The sequence below is a fragment of the Chenopodium quinoa genome, unplaced genomic scaffold, assembly GCF_001683475.1.
Source record: "Chenopodium quinoa cultivar QQ74 unplaced genomic scaffold, ASM168347v1, whole genome shotgun sequence".
Lineage (NCBI taxonomy): Eukaryota > Viridiplantae > Streptophyta > Magnoliopsida > Caryophyllales > Amaranthaceae > Chenopodium > Chenopodium quinoa.
The window spans coordinates 3,256,052-3,280,537 of record NW_018743555.1 but is presented as its reverse complement, the minus strand read 5'-3'; the positions used below and the strand labels follow the sequence as shown (position 1 = coordinate 3,280,537).

Sequence of the window (24,486 nt, the reverse complement as noted above, 5' to 3'; positions counted from 1 at the left end):
AAACAACGTACATATCTATAAAAAAAATTTGAAACAACGTACATACATTTTTTTTAAAACAACGTACATAAATTTATTTATTTTTTTAAGAAATGTACATAGATTTTAATGTATTTAAGAAATAAAAAAGGGTTTTTGTTTATTATTATCAAAACACTGTGTTTTGATGTATGTATAGGGAAAACACTGTGTATAGTATATAGAGTTGAGTCTTAAGTTTAGTCTTGAGTTTTCAAGACTCCACTTTAGATTTTGTTAAGATTTAGCTTCTTAAATGCATTAAAAAAACAAAGTCTTGTCTTAAGATCACAAAATCAAAAAATGATGATGTCTTGCAGAGTCTTAAGACTCAGGGCTAATCTTGCTCTAATGATTAAAGGTTGTTTGGTTCACTTTCCTCTAGTTTATTTTATACTACAATTGCATTTAATTTTCACCTCTTCTTCTCATTTATAAACTATTCATTTGTCAATATAAATATATTAAAAAATAATTATACATATTATATACCTATTAATAAACCGTGCATCGCACGAGCCAGAAGGCTAGTTCACCTATTAAAACCGGTTACCAATCTATTAGGGACCAATAGAAGGAAATCGCCTATAAAGGTGGGATTATTAAATAATAATCAGAATGTGAGATTATTAATGGCGAACCGGCCAAATGTGGGATTATTAGAATCAATTTTTCATATATATATATATATATACTTCCTCTGTTCTTTTACTTGACCTGTTTCTTTTATCACGCTTGCCAATGCAAAACTTTAACGATCAATAACTTAAATTCTCCATAAGTAAAAATTACAAAAGTTATATATTATGATAGTACTTATTGAGACGAATCCAAAAAGATCATACATGAATATGTTTTTCCTTACATATTATTTACAAAAGACGGTCAAAGGAGAAGTGGTGAATAGTGTAAAAGTCAAAGCGGATCAAGTAATAAAGAACGGAGGAAGTATATATATATATATATATATATATATATATATATATATATATATATATATTACGATTAAATTAAAATGGTTGATTTCTTATACTATACACGCGTAACATGTTCCTCTTAACTTGTACGGAGTAAGTATAGTTAGAGTAGATTACATTTCAAAACATATAATCGCAAAAAAAAAAAAAAATAGAAAAACTAGGGTTTACATAAAATTGTTCCAAAAAAAAAAAACTACTTACAATTTCGTAAATTGTTGTTATGATTGAAGATTTTCTTCAAAAATGTTAGATTTTTTTTTTTAAAAAAAAAACAAAAAGTTCCATTAATTAATCAGGGGGGACAAAGAGTCCATAAGAACATAAAAAGAAACATCTTGGGGACAATGATTTTCCAAAATTTGTTCATAACTGAAAGGAACTAATTTCGCTAGATTATGCACGACACAATTTCCATCACGCTAACATGTGACCAAGAGACGGACACGAAGCTAGTACATAGCTCTAAGATATCCCCAAGAACTGAATCAAGCTCTACTGACAGCGAAGCTCTTGACAACCTATCAATCACCACTTTGCAGTCCGACTCCAATATGATCTCAGGAAAGCCATACCTCTTACCGAGTTTCAGAGCAAATAGCAGAGCCTTTGCTTCAGCAATTTATGGAGTCCAGAATGCACGTCACCTTCTTGTAGCAGCCACCAAAACCTTGCCTTCGAAGTCCAGAATGTTAGATAGTTGGAGTACTTTTAGTAATTTTCTACCAATTTAGCGTGATTATGTTTGACATTGTTAATGAAGAGGAAAGTTGAAAAGAGAGAAAATGAATTGAAAAGAAGATTTTTTTTTTATTTTTTACGTAAATCTTTGTGGGCAGTTAATTTGTAGCAACTACGGTTAATGAGGTAAATGGGTAGTTACTGTGATTAGTGGGATGAAGTTAAACACACTGTTTTGAAAGAGGAATTATAAGGTAATGAGGCGGGTATTTTGGCATATTTTGGAATAAATTTGGGGACTAATATGTAAATATAATCATGTCTTCCTCCCTTTTCACATCACAACCATGTAATCAATGTCTTACTCTGACTGTTCGAAGTTCTTCCTAACCATGTTCTTGAGAGCCGCGAATACGATGCTTTCCCTAAGGGTTAATATGGCCCTAATTTTACACTCTTTGATATTAGGGTCGTGAAGCAGTGTTGGAGTCATTGTTCTTGAGAAAAGAAGATGTCGGTGGAACGCAGATGTCTGTTCTTGATCGACAAGAAGACCAACGGGGTGGCTGTGAATCTGTGATGGATTTCGGGTGGTAGTGGTTGACTGGTTGTGAGCTGTGATAGCTGGTATGCTAGATCTGAATATTTGATTTATTCGATTTTATTTTTACTTTTTTAAAAAAAGTTGCAAAAATTACCTATTTTGCCACCTATATGTATATCAGACTGATTAATGAGGGCAGTCTCGGCCCATTTTGAAATGGGTGTAGGTAGTTTTAACTCCTTAAGATGTTGGCAATTAGTATTATGTGCACCATGGTGTAGAAAATAAACATATTAGTAAAAACCACGACTATACTTTTGAACATTTAGTAAAAAAAATTGAACATTTTACAAAAAATGAACATTTAGTAAAAAGAATATGAACACGTCACAAAAATTGAACATAAACATGCAATTTAAATGTTCATATTTTATCAAGAAATGTTCATTTTGTATCCATTAATTGTTCAGTTTATATTACAAAACTATTGAATTATTACGAGTCAGTTCAAAATTTGTCTAACTCGTAATAATTCAAAAGTTGCGATTGTTCAGATTTTTTTACTAAATGTTCAAAATATTTTATTGTTCATATTTTTTTATTAAAAGTTCAAAATTATAGGCGTGGTGCATTGCGATTATTCAGATTTTTTTTACTAAATGTTCAAAATTGTGATGTTTAGATTTTTTAACTAAATGTTCAAAATTCTTGATTGTTCATATTTCTTTACTAAATGTTCAAAAGTATAGGCATGATGCATTGCAATTGTTCAGATTTTTTAACTAAATGTTCAAAATTTGCGATGTTCAGATGTTTTTACTATATGTTCAAAATTTGCAATTGTTTAGATTTTTTTACTGATTGTTCAAAAGTATAGGCGTGGTGCACCCATCTTAAAATTTGCGAGGTGTTGGAATTAAGAATTAAGAATTATGCTTCAACTTAACTCAAATCCAAATTAGACCATCCTAGCCTAACTAGACCCAACCGGGATTGAACCAATTACCCGTATTGACACCTTAAGCGGTGGGTGAATGGTAATCCCTTAATTGAAGCTTAACTAGCAATCCAACCTTTATGCATCTATATAAAGTTGAAGCTAAAGAAAACCCTTCTTCTCTCTTTCATTTCTCATCTCGACTATTCATTCTCTTCTGCCGTTCTCTCTCTCTCTCTCTCCCTCCCTCTCCTCCCACACCACAACAATCTCAACACAGTATAACAATGGCGTCAGTAGATCCTGAGCACAGAGACGACGAGCACGCACCCGCCGAAGAAGAAGACACTGGTGCCCAAATTGCCCCCATCGTTAAGCTTGAAGAGGTCGCTATCACCACTGGTGAAGAAGACGAAGATGCCCTCCTCGATCTGTAATTTTCTCACTTCTTTATGATTTTTGTTGATTTGATTGTTGAATTTTGCCACAATCCCAGGTTTTTTTTGCCCTGATTTTTAGGGTTTTGTGTTGTTTTTAATTGGGTGCTCTTCAATTGTTGTTTTCAATGCATTTATTGATCCAATCTTTGAATTTTGCCACTAATTTAGGGATATGTTCGGCTTTCTAGGGTTATTGTGATGTTTTATTATTTCTAATTGTTTGTGTTTTGGAATTGTTATTAGAAAAGCGAAGCTTTACAGATTTGATAAAGAAGGAAATCAATGGAAAGAAAGGGGTACTGGTACAGTGAAGTTTCTAAAGCATAAGGTTTCTGGGAAAGTTCGATTGGTTATGCGGCAATCTAAAACTCTTAAGATCTGTGCTAATCATCTGAGTATGTGACTTTATTTCTATCATTTGTTAATTGTTCTGGGTTTTGTTTTCTTGTATAATTATTGTGTGAAATTGCTTGAATTAATGAGTTTTTTTTTCTAAGAATGATCAATTTTTATTTGTAGTTATTGCGGGTATGACGGTTCAAGAGCATGCCGGGAATGAAAAATCTTGTGTGTGGGTTGCTAGTGATTATGCTGATGGAGAGTTGAAGGAGGAGATGTTCTGTATTCGATTTGCATCGATTGAGAGTGAGTAAATTTGGTTTAATTGTTTATTACTCCGGATTTGCACGCCTGTTTATTAGTCCATGCCACCGGTCCAATATTCTTGTTGTGATTCTTCGTCACTATTAATTGATAGTGTGTGTTCTTGATTGGGAGTGTTTCCGGGTCTTAGTTGATTAGTGAATTTGTTATTTGTTGCTATCTCTTAGCATGTCTAATATATCTCATCTCATTATTTCTTTATGTTTATTGCAAGTTGGATACTATGAGGGTAATCTAAACTTTGAGCTTATGTTTCTAAAAAAAAAAAAGTAAACTTTGAACTTATATCCTAGAATATAGGAATATAGAATGATGAATCAGGGCTTTTATTATTTTGACCAAGCTCAAGGATTTTGGGTTTTCTATTGTCTAGTTCTTATGTCAAAAACTCAAAATTACAAAACCATTGTTTAGGTAATTTAATGAACCTATATATATATAAAAAAAAACTAGAATTAATTTTGAGTACTTATGGATTTAACTTAGTGTGTTCCAAATTAGAAATAACTTAGTGGGATACAATTAAGAAATAATTGGACTCCATAACAGAAGAATGGATGCGTATGTTATCATCTTGTTGGTAAAATTCCTTTTTGCTGTTGGATTACATAGTTTATGGACAGTGGTAATCAATTGGAGTTTTAAGAGATATCTTGATCATGATGTATGTACATTGGATGGCAACAAATAAGCTACACTTTAACATGCTTAAACATTAGCTGTAAAGTGGATTTGTGCTTGCAACATTATTTATGTGATACTTGATCTATTTTGTTTTAGTTGCAACCTTTTCTTTGTGAGGGGCTTAAACTTGACTACCTTTGATTGCACTAAATCTCTGATTTATAATTGAAAGTTGTCAATTGAAATTTGTTAGATTTGTCTCAATGTGTATCTTCTAATCATCAACTTTTTACGGTTTTTATTATTATGTAATTAGAGATTTTAAAGGTCCTTTTGCATTGATGTCCATAAATTATCAAACATTGCAATTAATCTAGAAAAAGATGAAGTATGAATTTGTCAGATCTTATCTCTATTATCTTTCATATGTTTTAGCCTCATTGGTTCTGATTTGTTGTTCATAGGCTGCATCTTTTTTTACATTTTCTTAAGCCATGTATATGGTTCTTCATTGATCAATATTTATCAGCAGTATATAGAGAACAAGTGAAAGTGCTTCTGTTCTGGGTTTCCTAATATTTTGGCACTTGTATAAAGATTAATTATGACCTCTATAGCATACTTTGGACATATACATCCTTCTCTCGGATGTGGTGTTTTCTTTGTTTAGTAATGTTTTGAGGGGCCAACTTTGTTATACCCTAACATAGTTCAGCAGAAAGTTTTCATTTATTTTATTTCAGATTGTTGATTACTGTTTCTTGGCTGCTTGTTCTAGCTCGAGCTTTTGGATATATACGTATTTGTGCACTGTAATTTGATTTTATTTTGAGCAACAATCACAGTTTGCAAGTCTAAATTTGTTTTCCTTTCCATTTCTCTATTTTTATTGTTATGGTTATGTTATTGGGTAAAAATTTGGGTTGTTTTATAGCTGTCATAGACAATGCATTTGAATATAATTTATTATAGGAAAATTTAACAAGAATAATCCAATCTTTGCTGAATTCTCCCAAAATAATCCAACCTTTCGATTAACCCTGAATAATCCTAAGTTTACTACTTATTTTCTTCCAACAACCCTAGCAGGTCATTTTACCCTTTGTAACAGGTTACCTTCCAAGTGACATTTTCTTATTGGTCTTTAATTTTTTTTTAATTGAAATTAAAATAAAAAAAAAAACTCTCTTCCTTATCCTGCTTGTTTTTCACTCCTTTCCCTTTCCTCCATTATCAGCCACCAAAACCACTCATCACAATACACAGGGCCACCACCTACAACCACCTCAACACCACCACTCAACACAACAACCAACCCACAACAATGCAAACAACACCCACAACATCTTCGATGTACGACTACCCCCAATTCAGCATCAAATTCAATTGATAAAGAGGGAAGAGAAGGGAAATGATGGAGGTTGGGGTTTGGGTTCTGGGTTGGTGGAGTTGGGGTTTCGCCGTTTCGGGGCATGGGTGAAGATGGGTTGGTGGTTTCGGGGTATGGATGAGGCCGTGGGGGTGGGATTGGTGGTTTTGGCTAGGTGAGGTTGGTGGTTTCGAGTCTGGGTAGGAGTGGGGTGTGGGGTAAGTGGTTGTGATGGTGGATGGCTGAGTTGCAGGCTGATTACAAGGGGGTGGCACGTAGCAAGCTGATTGTCAGGAGAGGAAAAGGTAGTGGGCTGGTTGATGGGGAAATGGGGTAGGTTGATGGTGAAGTGAGGTGGTGGCGGGAAATTTCAGGGAGGTGAAGGAGCCATTGTTAATGGCTAGAAGCTTGAAATGGAGTTAAGAAGGGAAGAAGGAAGAAGGGGAAAAAAAAAAGAGTTACTTGAAGTTCAGGTAACTGGTCATATAGGCTTGGTATAAGATAATCAGTAGTAAACTTAGGATTATTCAGGGTTATCGAAAGGTTGGATTGTTATGGGAGAATGGGGCAAAGGTTGGGTTATTAGTGTTAAATTTTCCTTTATTATATTGTATTCTGTGCAATTTATCTTGTTTTGGCTGGTTACAAGGTGAAATACTGGTTGTTTCAAAGTAGTCCGGACTTTGTATATTTAGGATTTTCCTTGTACATTATAATTAATCATGTTACTGTTTTATGATCAGATAACAAATCTTTCATGGAGATGTTCCAAGAGGTTGCTGAATCACAAAAGAAGCAGGAGGAGAACACAGACGCTTCTGAGACTGCTGAAGCTCTTGAGAAACTGAGTGTTGGAGAAGAGAAAAGCAAGGACAAAGCCTCAGAGGAAGAAGCTTCTCCTGCCAAGGAAGACGCTACTCCTGCCAAAGAAGAAGCTTCTCCAGCTAAAGAAGCAGCTGCACCAGCAGAGGTGACAGAAACCCAGGCTAAGAAGGATGATGTGGAGAAGAAGGGTGAGGATTCCAGCGCTTGATTTTGGTGTCTACCAATTTTCATTGGTACCACCACATCAATCATTGCATAGTATTTCAAGCTCCTTGTCTGTGCTTTATTGGGCGCAAATATTTTGGTAGTAATTATTTTGGTGTCTACCAATTTTCATTGGTGTTTGGTCTTTGTCTATTTGGGTGTCGAGGAATATTTATTGATTTTAATCTGGGTTTTATGTTGAGGCGCTTAGAAAGTGTTCTTTTTCTTATATACTAAATTTGTACTGGGTGTGTTGGCGTGTTTTTGGCTGTCCGTGTATGAAAATGCTCTACAAAAAAAGCTTTTTGTTCAAGGTCACTCACAATTTGCTTATGTGAGGTTTAGCTAATATCTATATCTACATCTTTATATTGATATATTTCTAATGAAATTCTACACTGCAAAAAACAAAAAAAAAAAAAAACAAAAAAAAAAAACAAAATCTACAGTGTGAAATATGAATCTAAATATTATACTGGAAGTCCTCTATATCCTGATTCCTGAACTGTGGTTCAGGAACAATATTTCCAAGTAATTAAATTTTAAGATTTCTTCAAAACAGGTTTATTTGTGCTGAGGGCAATTTGAATTTTGAATATCTGCGGTCAACCTGGCTCAATGGTCATGTTTTGGTTCAGGAACAAATATAGTTTAAGATACAAGAACATTCATTATTCATATTTTGGGATTTCTCCGGAAGTCCAAGGGCATCTATGCTGCTTATTTAAGGAATTGAGGGCAATTTGAATCCTTGTGATCGACCCATTAGGCCATTAGTATTAATTACACTTAATTCACGTAAGTTTGTCATGATTTTTCTAACTTATACTATTTTATAATTATCATAAAATATGGATAACGCTATATGTAAGGGCCTGTTCCGATTGATTGAACTCAGCTGAACTGAGCTAAACTGAACTGAACTTATTAATTAGTGATTTTTAACTACGGATAAGTGATCTTTGATTATTTATTGATTATTTATTACTATACATATGTGTATATACAAATGTACATATTAAAATATTTACGAAAAATATACTATAACAATGAATTGTATCAATATTATTATTATTATTAATATTATTAATATTATTATTAATTATTGATGATGATTATTATTATTATTATTATTATTATTTATTGATTATTATTATTAGTATTATTATTTTTATTAATATTATTATTTATTGATTATTATTAGTATTATTATTTCAATTATTATTATTGTTATTATTATTATTATTATTATTATTATTATTATTTATTGATTATTATTATTATTATTATTATTATTATTATTATTATTATTATTTATTACTTATTGATTATTATTATTATTGTTAATATTATTATTATTATTATTATTATTGCTATTGTTATTATTATTATTATTATTATTGTTGTTGTTGTTGTTGTTGCTGTTGTTGTCGTCGTCGTTGTTATAAGAGCTTAAAAGAATGAAATTTGGCTTTATATCATTAGCAATATCATTAGACATAAATTAAGAGCTGAACTGAACTGAACTGAACTGAGTTGAGCTGAACTGAACTGAACTGAACCGAACTGAACTGAACTGAATTTCAACGGAAGAGAACAGACCCTAAGGCTTAAAGTTAAGAATAAACATGTAATCTTTCCTAATTTGGTATTCTTTTAGGAATGTATAACAAATCACTCCTAAATGTTAATATTCGTGATTTTTTAAACTGAAAATAGCCAACATTAAAAAAAAAAAAGATAAGTGGCATCTTCCCATGGATCTTTTACCAAAACGGCTAGTTTGACAAAATTATTTACCAAAACGGCTAATTATAAATTTTAATTCCCAAACTAGCTAATTTAAACAATATACTCCCTCCGTTTCAAGTTACTCGCAACAATTACTAAAAATGGCCGTTTCACATTACTTGCAACAAGTTTTTTTTTCCTTTTATAGTAAGTTTTTTAATGTGATTTTACAAATATGCCCTTACTTTTGGTTTTAAACACGTTAATTAAACTTTTGATTTTATCTCATTAACTTAAACTCTACATTAGTTAACTTAATCAATTCCCCCAAAATCATTCCCCTCCCAATTTAATTAAATTGCCAACCACCACCACTACCCCACCACCACCACCATACCCAGAATTTCTCTCTCTTTCTTCACCGATCTACCCTCAATTCGACCACAACACCTCGCCAGAAGTCATGACGCTGTCGGTCGTCCCCTCGCTTGTGGGTTTGGGTTCGAATTCTGGGTTGTGGGTTTTGGGTTCAAAATCTGGGTACGTGGGTGGTGGTGGGTTTTGGTGTTTGGTGTTTGAAATTTGAATTCGTGGGTTTTGGGGTTCGAAATTTGGGTTCGTGTGTGGGTGGTGTTGGGTTATGGATTCGTGGGTGGATTCGTGGGTGGTTTCGTTGGTGGATTCGTGGGTAGATTCGGGGGTGGATTCGGGGGTGGTTTCGTGGGTGGATTCTGGGTGGTTTCGTGGGTGGATTCGTGGGTGGTTTTGTGGTAGTTCTTGGTGGTTTCGTGGGTGGAATCGGGGGTGGATTCGTGGGTGGTTTCGTGGGTGGTTTTGTGGTGGTTTCGTGGTGCTCGGTGGTGGACTGGTGGTGGTAGTGTTGGTGTTGGTGCTAGCTGTAGGTGGTGGTGGTGCTAGGTGTTGATTTTGGGTTGGATTAGTACTTAAGTGTATCCCTAATTTTTCAATAATCAAGCTTATGATCTTTTGCCTAGGAGTCCGCAACTCCCTCCTTTGCTGCGAGTAACTTGAAACGGAGGGAGTACAAAATTACGAATAACGTAAACAGTCACAGATTCGCAAAATCCTAATTTCGATAAAAAAAAATAAATTAAAAGCACTAATTTTACATCTATATCAATCGCAAAAATTTGGAATTTCAAGTAATATGTTCTACCAAGACTACCGCAAATTTATACGACGATAAGAGAATTTAAGGTATTGTTCATTTTTTTCATGTCTATTAATTGTATACTCTTTGTTAATGTCGGCTAGTATGAATATTTGTTTTGTTTAATTTGTATGATAAATCAAACTTACATATATTTATTTCCATCTTTATGTGTTAAAAAAATAGTTGTATTTTTTTTTCCTTTTGTTGATCGGAAGTTTGGATCATTTTTTTGAGTGGTTGTTTATGTTGTGTAACTTTTTTAAAAATTTGAGAATTGCTGCATATATATTATGTTGATTGTTATTGTTCAAAGTAATGGGATATTTTAAACTATGGCCTTAGAATTTAAATAAAACCAAAGTTAAAAAAAAAAACTAATTCTTTTTAAATAAAACTAAAAAAAAACTGGGTTCAAAGAAATATAAAAAATAAATAATATCCTTTCAAATCAATAAATTTAGCTAGTTTGGGAATTAAATTTTATATTTAGCCGTTTTGGTAAATACTTTTGTCAAATTAGCCATTTTGGTAAAAGATCCTCTTCCCATTCGCCCACATGACGTGCCTTGTTGGCACTTGTACTATATATATTTTTTTGCAAGAAAGCAAAATGTTGCTCCTCATCTATTTTTATTTTTATTTAAGTGCCTCAATTTAATCGGTACAATTGTCAATGCATAACTTTGACTAATAATATATATAATTATGATAAGTCTAAATTATACAAATTTGATATTTGAAAAGTATCCGTTGAGACGATTCTAACAAGTTTCCATATGAGTGCTAAATCTTACTCCCCTTGTTCCCTATTTTTTTGGCCTATTTGACTTTTTACGACATTCAAGACGTGTCTTAAAATGTATATAGCTCAATTTCTATATGGGTAAAAATTATAAAAACTTGATATTAATAAAATAAAAAATGAGAAGAATCTAACATGACCCTCTTGATTATATTATGTCTTATAGATTAGGCTTTTTTTTTTTTTTTTTTTTGTTTTTACTTATAACACCAACAAATTCTCAGAAATTTGATTATAACACCACAAAATTTAAAACTTATACTTCCTCTGTTCTTTTTTTATTGCACCACAAGGTGTTTCACGCTTGTCAATGCATTACTTTGGCTATTAAGAGCCTGTTCTCATTGACTGAACTGAACTGAACTGAACTGAATTGAAATGAATATTTTATAAGAAAAGGAAACTAGGAGCTGACCTGAACTGAACTGAACTGAACTGAGCTGAACTGAACTTAACTTAACTGAATTTCAACGTATGAGAACAGGTCCTAATATCTTTAATTGTACTTTTATAAAAATCATAAAAAATTGATATTTGATAAGTAGATTTCGAGATGAATCTAACTAGATCCTACATGACTATGTTTTTCCTAATGGATAAATCACAAAAGATGGTCAAAGAAGATTAAGTGAATAGTGTAAAAGTCCTGATGGTGCAATAAAAGAAAAACGGAGGAAGTATTCTAACACCAAAAAAAAAAATGAATATCACCATTACTTAATTGATGCCATCCAAAAAATCATCAGTAGGTCCCACACTGTACACATGTCAATTATCTAATGAATTAAAAAGAAAAATAACAATATAAAAATTTTAAAATAAAAACCCTAAAATCATAACCTAGCCACCACCCCCACCACCAGCGTCGGATCCCTTTGCCCCCATTGCCGTCGAGTAAATGTATAAGTTGGGTACTAAAGTATGGCCATTGTTGCAGATTGAGTACCGAAGTTTGGGATGTTGCAATTTGGGTACTGTAGACACCCATTTGTGTCTCCCCAAAACCAAACCCAGTGATGAGTACCTTTCACATCGAATCATAATCGAATGAAACGAAAGTGTGGAAAGGTCTAGTGTTGCGGAAAGTTTTTATTTCTTTTCTCTTCTCTCTATTTTTGAAAACTTTATTTTAAGAAAACAGCCAATCCAGTTTGGTTGGTCCATGATATGGGTCCAATGGTAGTGTAGTTGGATGGGGTTTGCAAAGACCTTTCCAACGATATATTATAAGCCCGATTCCGATGAATATTGAGGAAGTTATGGCCAATTTACTAAACTGGGCCCGGTTTGAGCTTTATGTACGGTCTAATGATCTTGGGGAGGGCCTAATATGATTTATCATTCCTAATATAATTAGGAATGGTTTTAGTATTTTAGATTCTTCTAGAAGGTTCTTTTCATTCCTAATTCAATTAGCATTGATAAGTTGACTTTGTTGACTTTTCAGAGTTTTAATCAAAATCAAATAGCATTTTCGAAGAAATTATATTATTTTATCCTCCATTACGGTAAACTTATCGGATTTTTGAAAACGCGTTAAAATCGAGCTTGGCGTCCAACCCCAGGCCTTGGCGCCTGGCGCTAGCCATTGGCGCCTGACGCTAGTGCTGGTGCCTGGCGCCAGCTAGCCAGGGTTGGCGCCAGCTCTGTTTCCTGAGCGTCAGACTCTGTTTTGTTAAATTATCTTTTTTTGGCTGATTTTCTCTATAAATATTGTATTAAAAACTCCTTTTTCAGGGACGAATTCTCAACATTCATCACCAATTATCATCTCTCTCTTAATCTTTCAATTCTTTCTCTAAACTTTGGTTTTTTCATACAAAATTCCGCATTCACAAGATCTAGAAACACCTAGCCATATTCGAAATTGCCTTCGCCCTAGACGTTAAAGGTTTTAATTTCTGAGGGTTTGGTCCCAAATCTCTCTTTCAATTATTTAATTTAATTGTTTTGATTATTATTTTCCTTGAAGTTACTAATGCGTGTATTTTGTTATTAGAAAGAGGTACGAGGCATCAAAGTAAGTACTTTATTGATTTATTGATGTTATGATGTAGAGATCATGTTTATATTGTTATTATGATATTCCTAGTATCATATCTAGGGTAATTTTAACATTTAATATGATTGTTGTGATGCTTCCTATTCTCTTCCTAATATTTATGATTGTTAGTATCATGTTAGGGTTAAAGCTTTGATTTTTATTGCTTAGTGACATGCTAGGGTTTGTTATTAATCTTGTTAGTATCATGTCTAGGATCTTGCTATGTTTATTATGCTTTAATATTAACATGAACATGATTATGATTATAATTGTTATAATTTATGATGATTATGAATATTATTATTATTATTATTATTATTATTATTATTATTATTGTGATGATGATTATTTTTATAGTTATTATAATTATAATTATTGTTATGATTTTATTTATTATGTTTCTTGATATTTATTGTTATTGCTTGATCACCTTTTATTGCATGTTTAAAGGGAATTTGTACTTGTAATCACACTTAATAAGATAATAAATAATCTTTTTAGGGTTAATGTGATTATAATTCAAGTGATCGCCAATAATAGATTTATTTGTGCATTAAATTCAACCAACATAGATAAACAGGTTTAGGGTTAATCCTATTGATTGCATGTTAATTAAAAAGCGCACATGAATACGATCAGAATAAAGTAGAGGCCTATTATTAGGGCAGGTTCAATCTCTTTTAGGTTGGATTTGTACCTTCATCCCGAACTACCAGTCATGGTTCCAAACCTATTGGAGTTAACGATCTCCTGGATCGTTAAGGGGTGTAACCTTCACCTCGTGAACGGTTTACAAGTTCCTTAAAAAACTTGTTGGCGACTCTTTTGCTCTATCTTCTTCCCTTTTGGACGCCACCGTACTTTAGTGTATGATCACAGTGGGGTTCAAGCTAGTGGGATTTTAAGGCTTGAAATTATTCCCTACAGGTACTAAAGTTTGGATTGCCTAAAAGTTAACCTATGAAAACTGGTCACCACCATTTCATAAATTTAAAGGAAAAATACATTACTGCATTGGAAGGTATAATAATGTCAGACAATTAAAAAAGTAGTCGTTACAATGTATCAATCTTATAAATAAGTTGTTTGTGATAAAAAGCTTAATAATTTTGTTATGCTACTACAAATAATTCTTGAAATTCTTATTCCTGAGTTGAAGTAGCATGCACACTTACAACAGCAACAATTATCTTATTGAGCCTAATTCTGTAGATCAGGTAAAAAAATTAGTGTTTGCAATGAACCTTTAAATAGTATGATGTATTAACCATGCATCAATGTTTTAATTTGAGCAGAATGTCAAGGCTTAGTGCTGGCTATGTAAGTGAAAGTCCTATGAGGTGTCATTGTGGATTGTTGGTATCGAAGACCAGGGCTTGGACTAAAGAAAACCCAGGGAGGAGGTTTTTGGCCTGCCCTAACTATGATGCTGAAACTGAGAGGAGAGGCTGTAAATTTTTCAAACGGGTTGATAGTGAAGACCCTATAGAGTGGCAGACTGAAGTGATACTAGGTTTGATGCAGGAAAAGCAAAAGTTGAAGGACGAATTGATCACCATGAGAAAAGAACTGAGTCAAAAAAACCAATATTTTAGTAAAGTGAAGGCAGATTACACTATGCTGAAGATGAAGATAGAAGCTAGGATGACAGTTGGGTTTAATTGTCACTTGTGGGTTATTGTAATTATGTTGACTATTTTATGTGGTTGGTATTTTGTAATTTTGTGAATTAGTGATTGCACTCATGATGATTAGTTGTTGTACATGTTGTTCAATGCCCTGCATTTCTCCCTCTCTTTTGCTTAGCTAGTTCCTGTAAAATCAGCATTGGAATATAATTTATAAATTTTTTGAAGTTCTCTGAAATTTGTAGCAGGAGTAACAGTGGTTTGCATAAGTGACCTGTAATGCTTGACTTGAAATTGATTTTGGTTGTTGGGTTTGCTGACTTGGTTGACTGGAAGGAAATTCTTGAGTATTGAATGAGTAAAATTTTTGTTCACCTTCATAATCTGAATAAAAAGGCCCTCTGCACACTGTGAGTTTGAGTTTCTCTCTGATTTTGAGCACCTCCCTATGACCATAGAGCAACAGAGTAAAAATACAATTTGTTAGCCGGTTAAAAATTTTATAAATGGTTCGAGATGAAAAATAAAAACACATATGTGGAGCAACCATTTGGGTAAGTGTAAACACCCACTCCCCTCATGTGCATTGGGAGTTTAGTAGTCCTTGGTGCTTGTTTTGAGGGTTGTTCTTCTTGCTGGGTGTTGGTTGCTGGTCTTTTAGAAGCTACATTTTTGCAGCCCCTTTTATTGTGTCCTTGCACACCACACAGACTATAGGTCATAACAAAATCCTTCTTATTCTTCTTCAGCTTCCCAGTTGTTGTGACTTCTCCAACTTGAAGTCTTCTCTTTGTTTTGGGTATGCCCATCACTTTCTTCAACTTTGGAGCAATGATAATGCCATATGAGACTGGCCATTTCTGAGGTCCATTTAAAGGCTCCAAAAAGTAGTCATAAGCCTTGAAGTAAGTGGTTTTGATGAAGTAATGACTGACATAGGGCTCTGGTGTGTCTGCCTTGTTCAAATAGCAACTATGACATGTTTGCATGGTATTCCACTTATTTTCCATGCCTTACAACTACAAGTCCTTGTTCCATGTTGACAACAAACTTATCATGTGTTGCTCCTTCTCTCACACCATAGCAGAAACCATCATCCCAATAAGCATTCCATCCCCTTGCCCAAATTTTATGCCTTTCAAGTTTCTGTTGAATTCTAGGACATAAGCTTATTTCTTTCTTCTTGATCTGGTCCCTTTTGTTGTGCAACCTCTTCATAATGCCTTCCCTTATATCCTCCAGCATGGTAATAATAGGCTTATGCCTTGAGTTGAGGATAAAAGCATGAAACACCTCACTCATGTTGTTGTCAACACTGTCACAACATGATGATGGTGAATAATAAGCCCTGCACCTTTTCTTGTAGTTTCTTTTCAAGAGATCTACTATTTCATCCTTAGAAATAGCCCTGATGTACTCAATGTTTGCGTTGAATTCATTTTCAGTGTTTCCTTTTGCTATTCTCCAAAACTTCTTTCTGAACTCTAATCCTCCACAAAAACAGTAGTTCTGAAGTTGCAATATACATGCAATGGGGAGCATTTGGTTGTTCCCATCTCTACCACTGCTACCAATATTTGTCCCCAAAAGGTCCCTTAAGGAAGCAATGCAGCCATCCAAAGAAATGAATGGCCTCCAACCAACAAAAAATCCCATTTTCAAGGCATCAAAACAGATGTAGAGTCTCTCAAAGGCATTACCATTCATTTTCAACTTCACTGTGTTGTATCTGTTACTTCTTATTAGGATCTCGGCTGCATATATAGGGAGAAACCCATATTGCTCTTCATACTCACCAACAATAAGCTTTTGTCCCTGTTTTCTTGTCTTATAAGCCATGTACCTGCTTATCTTAAGTCCTTTTTCTAGCCACACAGTCTCTATGATATCATGTATTTTCATGTAAGGGTTAACCTTAAACTTAGCTTGGAAATTGGAAGCAACCCAAGATGTTGTGATCTTGTTTATTGTTGCAGCCCTACTACATGTGTGCTCACCACTATGTATTTTTACCATGAAGTTTCTTTTACCCCTCTCCCAAGAACCCCAGATCCTCCAAAGGCACCACCCCCTGTCCTTATTTCTACAATGAGCACCAACCTTATCTTGTGCATTTTTAGAAAAAAAACTATGTCCCTGCCAGCTTGTATGACATAGTTAATGAATTATTGTCTTCTTCATAGAGGTTGCATTTTCAAAACACTGACCAACATAAAACTTTGAATCCTTCCTCCCACACCCACTCTTAGTGTCACTTCTAACTTTCTTAGCCTTCCTAACCTCAGGTGCAATTAGATATCCATAATCCTCTTCATCAGATGATTCATATGAGCTTTCAACATCACTCACCCCATAAGAGTCACTATCATATCTGCCAATGTGTTTTCCCTTTGACTCTGCCACGCACCCTCTTAAGCTTCTTCATCTCATCCTTATAACACTACTCCTTATGTGTATATTCCAAAATGCTATTCCTTGCACTTACAAACTCATCATCATCTTCATCTTATCCCTCACTGTTATAGTCAATAAGTGGATCAGTAGCCTTTGGTACACCACTATTTAACAGTTTAGTAAAGGATCCTTGCCCTAAATCAAAATCATCTTCATTATTCATCTGCCTTATTTCATGTTTTGTGTACATTTGAATTGCTTTAAACTCCAATAACAAAGACAAAAATGGATACAACTCTTGTTATCAAACCCCAAGTACCTTATCCCAGTTTTGAAGTCCTTTCTTTGGTCTAAGAAATGCACCTTCACAATGTTAATGTGCCCTAAACTGTCTATAATTTGTTTCACATATTGTGTATCAACATAATTTGGGATGTGTTCAAATATATTAACTCTACCCCCAGTGTATATCATTTCATAACACTACAAGAAAAATCTCTTTTCGTAGCGATTGTACATTCGCTACAATATGCAAGTATGTTTCTGAAATAATTAAGGATGTCGTATCATTTTTACAATCGCCATGGTTTTTCCATATAAAATCGATACGGAAAGCATTATACATATCCACACTATTTTTACACATTTATATAATTTTGAGAAATCGTATCATTTACAATCGCCACTAAATCCTAAAAATCGATACGAAAAGCCTTTTCAACACTAGATATATAAATATTGTTTGACAAAGAATGCATAAAATATTTCATAGCTTATTGGTGAAACATTTAGTATAAGAGTTTGAGGTTGCATGTTCGAATATTGTAAAGATCATACGCATGTTTTTTTTTTTTTTTTGAAGAAAATGAGTTATATCGATTATTGAGGCCAACCCCAACGATATTGAAAACCACTACTAAAGGCTAAGGCAACGGGGGATATTGTATCGAATGACCATTCGTTGGGAAAGCTTTTTGTTGCAATTACAATCGATACTAAAGGTTAAAATAATCGCTACGAAAAGGTTATTTTCTTGTAGTGTAAGCCACAACCCATTCCCTCCATGGTGGACAATCAAACATGGTTTTAAATCCATTTATGTCAAAATTAATATTAACTATATTCAACAATTTTGTTTTATTTGTAGCATAATTGTGTATCACAACCATCCATGAATATAGTCATTACATCATGTAGACTTGTAAATCACTCACAGTTTGGGAAAGGGAGTAATGAGATGTATAAGAATTGAACAATTATATATATATATATATATATATATATATATATATATATATGTATATAGGGGAGGGATCCGGTAAGAACCCCTCCTTATATAAGAACCCTAGTTATATAAGAACCAATCTCAGCCGTAGGATTAAGGTAATTTAGACGGTTAAGATTAAAACACGTATTTTTCCTTATACCCTCTACCAACCGATCAAAATTTTCTCTCTCCTCTAACTTTCTCTCTCTTCGTGTTCATCACATTCTCTCTCTGCAAACCCCAAAAATCTCCATAGAAATTGCAATTTGAAGGATTTTCGACTCAGGTTTGTTTTTTTTTTCGATTTTGTTCAAATTTCCATGAACTTAGCATGATGTTCATAGATTTTGCGATTTTTTGATTTGATTTTTGCGATTTTATGTTTCCGATTTTTTGATTTGATTTTGCGATTTTGTGATTTGATATTTGCGTTTTTCTGTTTTGATTTTAATGAATTTCGCATGGAGTTTGATTTTTTTGAGTTTGATTTTTTCAAATTTCGCGTTCGAATTTAGGGTTCTTTTTTTGCGGATTTAGGATTCTAATTTAGGGTATTCGAATTTAGGATTTAGGATTCAACACACAACAAACCGCTTGTTTTCTCTCTTTTTTGTGCAATAGTGTGTATAGCACAATGATTATATTAGTGGCTTTGCAGCCATTTTTCCCTGCTTATATTCATTGCTGTAATGTTCTGTATCAATTTTGATTCATTGATTAAATATATCAGGTTTTGGGTAATTAAACTCGTGTTATTAAAATTGAAAAACATTTATTTTTTTCCTTTTTTTGTTGGTCATTAGTTCAGTTCATAGCAGTAGTCATCCAAATTATGGTGTAACAACTACTTGTGTATAATGCCTACCCCGATACACTCAAGAATAAGAATAAGTTCTGTTAAAAATTGTTTGTTAAGTAAACAATTCAGGCTAAACAAAACTTTTAAACTCGATTAATGAGCAAGCATAGCTTGAACAACTTGGCATTACTTGTTCTGCTTGCATCAATTCGTCATGTCTAAAAACAAATCTGGCTTATTCTCTATGTTCTATTTTTTCTTATTTTTGCGGATCTATAGTTCGAATTTAGGGTTCAATTTTTGCTGATTTTTTCGAATTTTGATTTCGAAATTGGTGATGTTGGTGCGATTGCCCCTGCTTGTAGGGGTTGTGGTGTGGTGGTTGATTTATGCAACAGCAGCTAATTGGTTAGGGGTTGTTGGTTGTGAACTTGTGATTGCAGGGCTGAAAATAAACTTTAGAACATAGGTAGAAAAAATTTGGAACATAGAAAAAAATTAGAACATAGGTTGAAATAATTTAGAACATGGTGTTGATCTTTCCACGTTGTTCTTGTCGATATGTTTATAGAATGTCAATGTTATGATCTAAAATACACTTTTAAGATACGCAAGCAACTGACATAGCTTAGCATGTTCTAAACTCTTTTTAAGCATGTTCTAAACTCTTTTAGAACATGGTGTTGATCATTGTGGAAATATATGAAGTAACCACCATTATTCGTTCAACACTTCTGGTTATTCTCCATTTTGTTTTATGGGAAGTTTTGAAGCTACATGTGGTGCTCTTCCATTCTGGTCTAGACTGGTCCTCTTCTCTTTTGTGAACTATAATGATTTGGTGTTGACTGTTGTTGCCTAGCTGGGTTTGCTCTTTTCTGTTTCTTGCTCCTATCTGTGTCCTGCTCCAGCTTTCCTGCTTTGTGCTGTTATGTGCAGCTGTTGCTTGGTGTGCAGGCTGGCTTTCTCTGTTTCAGGCTGCTGTTTGTGGTGCTGGTTCAGGCTGTGATGCCTGCCTTGCTGTGTGTTGCTAGCTGTTTCCTGGTGCTGCTGGTGCTGTTCTTGGTGTTAGCAGCCTAGTCTCCTGCTAGCTGCTGTTTCTTTGTGCTGTGTTGCTGTCTGGTGCTGCAGCTGGCCTTCTGGGCTCGGGTTGTTGCTGTTGTCCGTTTGGTGGTGCAGCTGGTCTGCTGAGGTCTGTTTCTGGTTGCTGCTGCTGTTGTAGGTTGGTGCTGCTGGTTCCACTTGCTGCTGCTGTTTCTGCTTGCTGTTATTGCTGTTTCCTGTTTTTGTTCGGGTTTTTTTTGGCAGTTTCTAGGCGTTGGTGTTTTGGTTTCTATTTGTTATTTTATCTTTGGCCTTTTCTTTTGTTCCCCATTTCTGGCAATAATAAAGAGTATAGTTCATTCTATATTATGGGACTGCTTTAGCCTTCATTTTTGTGTTGTCGATATTCTTCGCATTCAACTGTCTTGTTTTGGTAGGAAATAAGCTGGTGCATTCGAAAGTCTGAGCCTCTTATTGGAATTCCAATGGTTAAGGTGATGACTTCCCGTCTTGGGTCAGTAAACACAATGAACTGTCAATTAAACTTTCAGTTGTGTGTTGCAGGGATTATGCTCATTCAGGAGCGGCATGTTTAATTATGCTTAACTAAACCTAGATTATGTAACGGTAATGACACGATTGGAGCATTGTCTCATATTAGGGAAAGGTTAATTCACGGCTAACCTTTGATTCAAATACACCTAATTCCTACATTGAGTGCCGTTACTTACTCGTTACATTCTACTATCCCAAATTTTGCACAAATTATTGACATTGTTACTAATAAAACTTTAGAACATAGTTAGTAAAAATTTAGAACATAGAAAAGAAAAACAACTTTAGAACATAAGTAGACTAAATTTAGAATATAGGCAAAAGAATTTAGAACATAGGTAAAAGAATATTTAGAACATAGGAAAAAAAAAAAACTTTAGAACATAGGTTGAAAAAACTTTAGAACATAGGTGTAGAATATACGAACAACTTTAGAACATAGGAAAAATTTGGAACATAAGAAAATGATTTGCAACATAGTAAAAATTTAGAACATAGGAATATAGAACATTGGGAAAAAAAAAGATCATAGGAAAAAAAATTGGAAATTTAGAATATTGGGAAAAAAAAAAAGAGCATAGAAAATAAGTTTAGAACATATACTAAAAATTTAGAACATACGGTGAAAAAAATTAGAACATAAGGTAAAAATTTAGAACATATGATAAAGTTTAGAACATAGATAGAAAAAATTTAGAACGTACGGAAAAAAAAATAGAAAATAGGTAGAAAAAATTTTGAACATAGGATAAAATTTAGAGCATACAGAAAAAATTTAGAGCATATGAAAAAAATTTAGAACATACGAAATAAATTTAGAACATAGACAAAAAAATTTGAATATAAGATATATATTTAGAACATGGACAGAAAACTTTAGAACATAAACAATAAAATGTAGAACATAGGAAAATAGTTTAGAACATACATATATTTAGAGCTTAGATTGAAAAATTTAGAGCTTAAGCAATAAATTTTAGAACATATGCAAATAATATTTAGAACATATGATAAAACCTATTAGCTCAATTGGAAGAGCATTATGCAAATGCATAGAGGATGTAGGTTCAATTCCTTCATAGGTTATCTTTATAAATAACTAAAAAAAACTTCAAATGTTTTTTTTTTTAAAAAAAAATCCAATAAAACAAATTAAATTAGCACTAAGTTATATGAGCAGAAAATAAGTAGACTAAATTTTGAACATAGGAAAAAAAAAACTTTAGAACATAAGTAGACTAAATTTAGAACATAGGAAAAAACAAATTTAGAACATAGGTAAAAGAATATTTAGAACATAAGAAAAAAAAAAACTTTAGAACATAGGTAGTAAAAATTTAGAACATAGGAAAAAACAAACTTTAGAACATAAGTAGACTGAATTTAGAACATAGGCAAAAGGTAAAAGAATATTTAGAACATAGGAAAAAAAACTTTAGAACATAGGTAGAAAAAATTTAGAACGTAGAAAACAAAACTTTAGAACATAAGTAGACTAAATTTATAACATAGGGAAAAAAAATTAGAGCATAAATAGACTAAATTTAGAACATAGGAGTAGGCAAAAAAATTTAGAACATAAAAAAAGAATTACAGAAATGCCATTACTAAAGAAACTTTAGAACATAGGTAGTAAAAATTTAGAACTTAGGAAAAAAAAAACTTTAGAACATAAGTAGACTGAATTTAGATCATAGGCAAAAGAATTTAGAACATAGGTAAAAGAATATTTAGAACATAAGAAGAAGAAAAAAAACTTTAGAACATAGGTTGGAAAAATTTAGAACATAGGAAGAAAAAAAAAAAAAAAAAAAAAAAAAAAAAAAAAAAAAAAAAAACTTTAGTATATAAGTAGACTAAATTTGGAACATAGAAAAAAAAAATTAGAAAATAGGTAGACTAGATTTAGAACATAAGAGTAGGCAAAAAAATTTAGAACATAAAAAAAGAATTACAGAAATGCCATTACTAAAGGATGGTTTTAGATGGTTGGATCAAAACTAATAAATGGTTGAGATTGGTTCTTATATAAGATTGAGTTCTTATATAGAGGAGGGTTCTTACATGAGCCTTCCTCTATGTATATATATGTATATATATATATATATATATGTATATATATATATACATGTATATATATAGAACCATATTCAAAAGGATAAGCTTCAACCTGACAATGGAAAGGCAACTACTAAATACAACTTTAAACAACTAAAAACTTAAACATAATTAGCTTAAACTAGCAGCAGATACACCTAAAAACAAGCCTAACCCTACTGCACCCTGCACCTACGACCCCCCTATGGCATCTCCTCTCCATAAAGCAAGGGAAAACCATCAAAGTAGACAGTCATATCCTTGTTCATCTATGCATGGAGATCACGACCATTGTTGTAGAGAAAATCCCTGAGGACCCACTCTTGAATTGCTGCCCTAGGCCCGTGAAATGGGTACTCAAAGTGCAGTTAGGTGGCGAAGATGCCACCACATCTTCCACCTCTTGCACATCTGCTCGATGACCACCTTTCCCTACTAGTCCAGCTTAGGGAAAATGTGGGTCACTAGAACCTCGTGTTGGCTCATCGGTGGGTGTGCTTCAGGTAATGCTTCCATACCTAGGTATAAGGTCAACAACATCATTAGCCATGGTTCAAAAATGGCTTGACATCTACTTATAGGTTTTCCCTATAGCTAATAACATATTAAACAACAAAAACATGCTATAACCATATTTATATTCAATCAACAGACGCCATTTGATATTAAAATAATAAAATCAACTGTCAACATCATTATAGAAAATTATAAAAAAGGAATCAACTTTCACAAAAGGCATGAAAACAAACAAAAAATACTTTCCATTTTCGACCATAACTTTAAGAACAAACAACAAAAGTCAACTTTCCAACCATGTACTAACAAGAACGTACTCAAAACAAACAAATTTGGAGAATATACCTTCTGTAGAAGTCAATTTAGCTACCTTGCTTGCGTAACCTTCAGCTAACCTACAGTTTGGCCACATTAATATTAATGCCGAGCTCTGTTTTCTCTCATCTTTTTTTTTTTTTTTTTAAAAAAAGTTGTAGTAAATTTCGAAGTACATTCACGAAGTACACAAGGCATTATATAGACGTGGAGGTATGCTGAAGCTTCTCCAACAAGCTTCTCAAATAATCTTCTCAACTATTAATCTAGATCGTCTAATTTCTCGCCCTTTTGCTCTGCTTCTTAGGGAGGTGTGAAGCCTAACTATTGTTCCCCAAAAATAATCATCATTACAATTTGGCAGACTTTTGCATTTAAGTTTTTTTTTTTTTAATTATTTCAATTACTTGTAATAAACCGGTTTAGCAGGTAAATGGCCCTAAAACGGAGCTCGGGCAGGTAATAGTACCCAATTTGCAACTTCCCAAAGTTGGGTACCCTATTTGCAACAATGCCCATACTTTAGTACCTAACTTTAATTTTACATTATATTTACTCCACTACCGTCACCCTAACCCTCCCAGGCAGCTCCCTGCCTTATCCTCAACCGTCGAAACCAGCCCAATCGACCCTTGATCGTCGAAACCAAACCAACTTAACTCAAACGAACCTCAACCCCGATTTGGTTTTGGTGCTAGTTTAGGTTCAGGTAAGGGTGAGGGTGAGAGGAGTAGGGTGGTTTTTGGGTTTTGGTGTGGGTTGGGTTTTGGCGACGGTTGTGGGTAGGGAAAAAGAGTTCGGTGACTTGGGTAGGGTGGTGGTGATGTTGTTGTGGTAT

The 24,486-nt window shown here is 33.4% G+C and overlaps 1 protein-coding gene across 1 annotated transcript; it reads left to right on the top strand.

The window, feature by feature from the left end:
- Window positions 1-3,329: 3,329 nt before the first annotated feature.
- Window positions 3,330-7,631, top strand: LOC110740337 (ran-binding protein 1 homolog c-like). The gene is made up of 4 exons (XM_021857740.1): window positions 3,330-3,590; window positions 3,841-3,992; window positions 4,117-4,242; window positions 6,997-7,631. The coding sequence occupies exons 1-4, from the start codon at window positions 3,445-3,447 to the stop codon at window positions 7,284-7,286; spliced, it is 714 nt and encodes a 237-aa protein (XP_021713432.1). The 5' UTR covers window positions 3,330-3,444; the 3' UTR covers window positions 7,287-7,631.
- Window positions 7,632-24,486: the final 16,855 nt, after the last annotated feature.